General features: G+C 29.8%; 1 protein-coding gene across 1 annotated transcript; it reads left to right on the forward strand.

Moving 5' to 3' along the window:
* Nucleotides 1–208: 208 nt before the first annotated feature.
* Nucleotides 209–4,928, forward strand: LOC106358629 (probable WRKY transcription factor 10). The gene is made up of 3 exons (XM_048738399.1): nucleotides 209–1,210; nucleotides 1,278–1,439; nucleotides 1,562–4,928. The coding sequence occupies exons 1-3, from the start codon at nucleotides 1,065–1,067 to the stop codon at nucleotides 1,920–1,922; spliced, it is 669 nt and encodes a 222-aa protein (XP_048594356.1). The 5' UTR covers nucleotides 209–1,064; the 3' UTR covers nucleotides 1,923–4,928.
* Nucleotides 4,929–5,956: the final 1,028 nt, after the last annotated feature.

Here is a 5,956-nt window from a genome sequence, read left to right on the forward strand (position 1 = left end):
TTTATGTTGGCTTACGCTACTTTTTTTTTTACTATTACATGAACTTCATATTTACCGACTTTTCCATCATTTTAAAGAATACAATGCCCTTATTCCAAACCAAAACTGTAAACCACTTTTCCGCGCGTAGCGCGGAGAGAGACTCTAGTTTCAATAATTTGTCCTAAAGATTTATTTTTATAATTAATTATTTTCTTTATTATATAGCAGAACATAAAACATAAATACAAACATAAACATGATCATATTCAAAACGAAATTCTAAACATCATTATATACTTAAGTTAGTCTTCAAAAAATAAACTTAAGTTAGTCAAATATAATCTAATTTACTTAGTTTAATTATTTTTAAGGATAAAAGTTTCTTATTTGTCTTGATACATATAAAATAGAGGAAAAGAAAATTGAATTTTGTATAGTTTGGTTAGCTTTTTGGTATTGTTTTGATAAAACCAAACCAAAATATATACACTGCTCATAAATATCAAAAAGGAAAGAAATATAATTAAAAACCTTTTAAAGTATTGCTGACACTTGATGATAGAAAGTTTGACCATATCAATTGTTTCCAAAGTAAAATGGTTTGAGTTTTATTATAAGAATACCAACTTTCTCGTATACAATACACATTTCTTCTCTTATCATCTTCCTCATATTCTTGATTCGGGCTAGCTAAAAGGTTTTCATTTTCATTTATAAATAAACTCTTTATTACAGATATTCTGTTTCTGACGATCTATTTGTTTGTGTGTACGTGTCTCATTACAGTTCAGAGTTTTCTTCCCAACAAAAATAAGTGATTCTAAAGAAAACTTCATGGAGATGACGTCCTTCTCGGCTTCACAATTGATTTTCACCGTAGAATACAAAATTTACATATGATTATGAATGATAAAACTATACTTTGTTAGATCTTAGGCCTGAGTGTTCTTTCCAGGATGAAAAGAAAAACAAATGAAAAATCCCAATCCCAATCTTAAACCCTAACTGTTTTTATATTCTTTGGTTACTTCGTTTTCCAGATTGCCCCTCCTTCTCCAGATGCCATTATCGGGCCTCCAGAGATGGTGGAAAGTTCCGGTGGCGATCATGCAACAATGATGATATCCAACAACGGTCTTCCTCATCAGCGGATGGACGTTGATCAGGCTCCTGAAGATCACAACATTATTGATGTTCTAAACGTCGAACCTTCATCTCCAAAAAGAAGGTCCCAAGTTAACATCGTATCAACTATAGAATAATAAATTAACCTAAATTACACAATTCTCTCGCAGGGGAAATGAGGTATCATTATCAAACATGATTATAGCCTCAAGAACGGGCAGATACGATGAAAGGGTCATAATTCAAATGAAAAGTGAAGAAAACAATCTTGACGATGGTTATAGCTGGAAAAACTATGGTCAGAAACTCATCAGGGGGAACCCAAATGTGAGGTTGTATAATATTTGTTTCAACAAGAGGCTTGCTTACTCTGAAATTAGTCTCACGCTTTGGGCAAAACCTAGATATTCGATGCTTAATCTAAATATGTATATTTTTATTTTGGTATAAATGGTTTTCACAGGAGGTACTACAAATGCACATTCAGTGGGTGCGACGTGAAGAAGCATGTGGAGAGAAGAGCAGACAATGCGAAGTCATTGGTGATTACATACTATGGGAATCATGAGCACGATGCACCAGTTCAACGCAGAAAGAGTTACTCTCTAAAGAAGCGGTCAGGTTCTTCAATGTTTCAAGATGCTAGCAATCGAACCCCTCGATTAGGCAGGCCACCTTTTTCCTCTTCGGCCTTTCAGGTTTTCCCTCCTTCGTTGGAACCACACCTTGGTATGACACAGATCAATATGAATGGACTCTCTAAACTGCCGAGTTTACCAGCCAACCAGATGGTACATAGGTATACATGGGGATAAGGGATCGTCTATTTCTTAACCTTTGTGTCAACCTTTAGATAGTAAAACCTTAACCAAAAAAATGATGTAAACCCTTTTTATATCCTTAGTGATATACAATAATGTACAAGATATAAAGTCTTGTAGTCATCCCTTTCATCATGGTTTTTAATGCATATTATCTTTAAGTTGACCTGTTTAATTTCAAACAGTCAGAGATGGTTAATCCAGATAAACAAATAATAATTTCTCTTTCTATGGGCTTTCTTTACGTGTTTTGTAGATTTTTTTCTTCAAAAAAGTCCTTCATGCCTTCGTGTAATTCACTGTTTCGTTAAATTATGTGTATGGTTAAAACAAAATTGGTCTAAAATGTGTATGGTTAAGTTGAAGTTTGAACCGATTGTAGATAGGTCTATGATTTGCCTTTCAGGTGAAAAGAGCACAAACCGGGTTCAAGCAGGTTGTCTAGTTTCTATTTAAACCGATCATTGGTGACTCGGTTCAGTCGGCAAGGTTAAGGCTAAATCGTGTCAACAGGTCAGAAGGGGAAAAAATTGATTGTATCAATCATATAGTCATATTATACTTCATTAATAGAGTCGTATGTAACATGCCTGATTATATCCATCTTCCTTCAAGTCAAGCCTTTACGTATTTAGGATTAGCTATGATTTTCTTCTATACAAGAAATGTGTGAAGCCTTAAGTTTCAAGCCACTGAGTTGCTGAGGCATTGATCCGAATAAGCGAGAAAGTGTGAAATTGAATTGGGTTTAATATTCTTGTTATGCTTTGCAGTACTTAGTTATATTTTCCTTGCCAGAAACTCTCAAATTTCTATGGTTACAGCCACTACTTGATCGAGTCTGAGGCATTCCCCTCACTGACAGATTCAAAGTCGCTGGATATAACTCAAATACATTTAATGGTTTTTTTCGTTTCTTATCTATCAAGACATTAATTGTCTATATATATAATGGATCATGTTCATAAAGATAATGAATCATTTTGAAGAAAGTTTTTTGTTGTTGATTTCTTGGCAATATATAGTGTTTCTTTCTATGTGTCTCTATTTGTATATTGTATTAGTCTAATAGGTTTGATCTGTATTACATTTGAATTCCTTGTATTATAACCAGAGCCAGTATGAACTCAATGGGTTGAAACATTTCAATGAGACTATCATATTTAACAGTCCCAAATTGTTGCAAAACATTATATTTATATATTAATTTGTAGAAATAATGAGCTCTGTTTATTACTTAACTTTTAATGAACCCATATTACAAACAACTTTTGTGAAAAAAGGAAACTCAATGAGGGCAGTGAAATAAAAAAAAAGAGTTTAGGTTCCATATAACAAAAAAAACATAATTAGGTATTATGAGCTGTTACATTTCAATTGCGAGTAGTTGTTGCTATCATGTAACATTTTAGCTTGTCATTAACTGATAAATATATGGTTGGTTGCTATAAATTAGGTATTATGAGCTGTTACATGTTTTGTTATATGTTAAGAACTGTGGTTGATGCTAATTGGTAAATGGTTGGTTAGATGATACAAAGTATTGGTTGATACATGTTTGATTAGCTGTTACAAATCATGTTTCCGCTTTTTTAAATGCTGGTAAAAAGTTAAAAATAGTTCTCGATAGTTGATACATTATTCAGTCATTATCTATTTAGCTTCTACATTCTTGACGGTTAACAATGATCATATTATACGTAAACTATTATGCTATTGATTCTTCTATGATTTACATGTAAATATAGGTCGCTAACAAAGATGTAGTATATGCTAATATAAACTGATACATTCGTTTGGACCATACCTTCGGATAAAAAAATTACCCACTAACAATTTATATCACACTTTATGATAAATTTTAGCGTTCAACGAATTTGGTTAACATACTAGTAATGTACACCCAAATTATTGAACTTATTGTGATTCTCTCAGGTCCAGTAATTAATCGCAATCGATCCAATCCAATGATTTTCAATTTCAGGAGCATATAAGAAGATTCATAATTGAGGGAAAATCTGTTGGTGCGCTTCAGATTGATCTTCCGTAACTCTGAGAGCTTTGCAGGAGGCATGTCTTTCTTTGGGCCAATGATTTATGACATACATGGTGTCCAGCGTCGGGGTAATTATAATGATGGTGAAAACAAATTAACAAGGAGAAAAGAAGAGAGAAAAGATCGTACCAAGAAGAAGAATATACTCTTACGTGTTCAATCAAAAAAAAGAAGATAAAATGGTTTGTCTGTCATTTTTGCTACAGAGAATCTGAATTTCCAGTTATAAGGGTAGTTTCCTAATTTTAGCTTAAGTTAGGTATATTGAGCCAATTGACTCATTAAAGAATACACATATAATTTAGGCTCTTTTCATTAGTTGAAAATCAAGGACAAGCTAAATACGATTAACCTAAATATATTCTATTAAAAGTACTTTGATGAAACTACAATTTACCTAACGTATAATTTAAATTTATATCATTGGAAATTTTAGATTTTATAGACATTCATTAAGGATAACATTCTAAAATTAATTTCAAATGAATTAGTTTAAAAATTAAAATCAAAATATTTTTATATCTTTTTAGTTTAGTTATAAATATATGTTTTCAATTCCGTTAAAAAGAAGAAATATGAAACAAGCATTAATTTTACTGTGATTTACAATAAATATCATTGGAAATATTTGAATTCTAAGATATTATTAAGTTTAATAATGTCAAATTAACTTACTCATGTTTATATTTTTTAAATATAAATGTATAATAGTTTTTATTATATTTAAATATGGTGAGGTAAATGTATTTTAATAAATAATTCATTAATTTCATAATTAGTAATAGAATACGTCTATATATGAATATTAATTCGGTTTAAATTGATAAAAAATCTATAAACTCTATAATCCTAGTCTATTTTATTAACGAAGAATAACTATTTTAAAATAAATATTACAAAACCATATTAAATTGATAGTTTAACCTATGTTATTTTTATTAGTATGAAATTAATTTCATCTAATCCAGTAAATAAATAAAAAATCAAGTACTGTCAGAATGCAATGAACTTGTCAACTAAATATAAAAATACAATTGTTAACATATCTTAAATCTCTACATCTATAGTTATAGTAGGTGATCTTTTAAGTGATATTCACATGTATAAATATTAACAAAGTAAATATCAGAAATATTGGATAATATTTTATTTTTCATTTTTAATATTTTCATAATTTATATGTATGGTTTGTTATATCAATATTATGTTACTTTAATTAGACATATGATTTTAGATATATAATTTCTAGTCAGTTTGATTATTACTTGAGTATATTGAATTGCATTTACTTATATAAATTCAAGCATGATAATTTTCTTATTAATAGATTAAAATTTTTAATTAATATTGTTATTAGCATTTAGCTTAGTTGGTGTCTACGATTTAAATATATTTTAGTAATTATTTTGAGAATCAAGCGAAATGAAAGACAAACTAAGGTTGAATATAAGTATGAGTTTTGAAAACTCCTGAATATATAAATTTTACAAAAGAACTAAAATTTTATAATTGGTTGATATGTTTATTTTCATATATTAATATTATTATTATTCATTTTTAGTTTATATGTATAATAATAAATTAAATATTACTATAAATAATAATAATATCTTGTAATTTTAATTATGTTTTTAATTTTGGATGAAGAATAGATTACTCTGTTATTCATTTTGTGGGTATATTAAGTTGAGAATTTGTCTAAAATATCACTTCCTTGTACCATATTTCATTTTACTTTAACCAATTTTCCCAAAAAAAATTTAATGAGAAAAATACCATTCTACCCCTGACTAATTAAACCTAAACTACACTCTTCTTTCCCACGATTTCTTAAAATCCCAGATCCAAATTTAATGTGATCAGATCCGGCGCTAAAGAGTCTCCGGCACTGAAGAGTCTCCGGCGCTGACGAGTTCTCCGGCCAGATCCGACGACGCTGACGAGTTCTCCAGCCAGATCCGACGACGCTGGC

The sequence above is a fragment of the Brassica napus genome, chromosome A8 (genome assembly GCF_020379485.1).
Source record: "Brassica napus cultivar Da-Ae chromosome A8, Da-Ae, whole genome shotgun sequence".
NCBI classification, from domain to species: domain Eukaryota; kingdom Viridiplantae; phylum Streptophyta; class Magnoliopsida; order Brassicales; family Brassicaceae; genus Brassica; species Brassica napus.

What these genes read in the sequence shown, in the direction of transcription:
- LOC106358629 (XM_048738399.1), top strand. Translation starts at nt 1,065, where the DNA reads ATGGTGGAAAGTTCCGGTGGCGATCATGCAACAATGATGATATCCAAC. An exon ending in CCTTCATCTCCAAAAAGAAG is followed by an intron (nt 1,211 to 1,277) that starts GTCCCAAGTTAA and finishes ATTCTCTCGCAG; the next exon opens with GGGAAATGAGGTATCATTAT. An exon ending in AGGGGGAACCCAAATGTGAG is followed by an intron (nt 1,440 to 1,561) that starts GTTGTATAATAT and finishes TGGTATAAATGG; the next exon opens with TTTTCACAGGAGGTACTACA.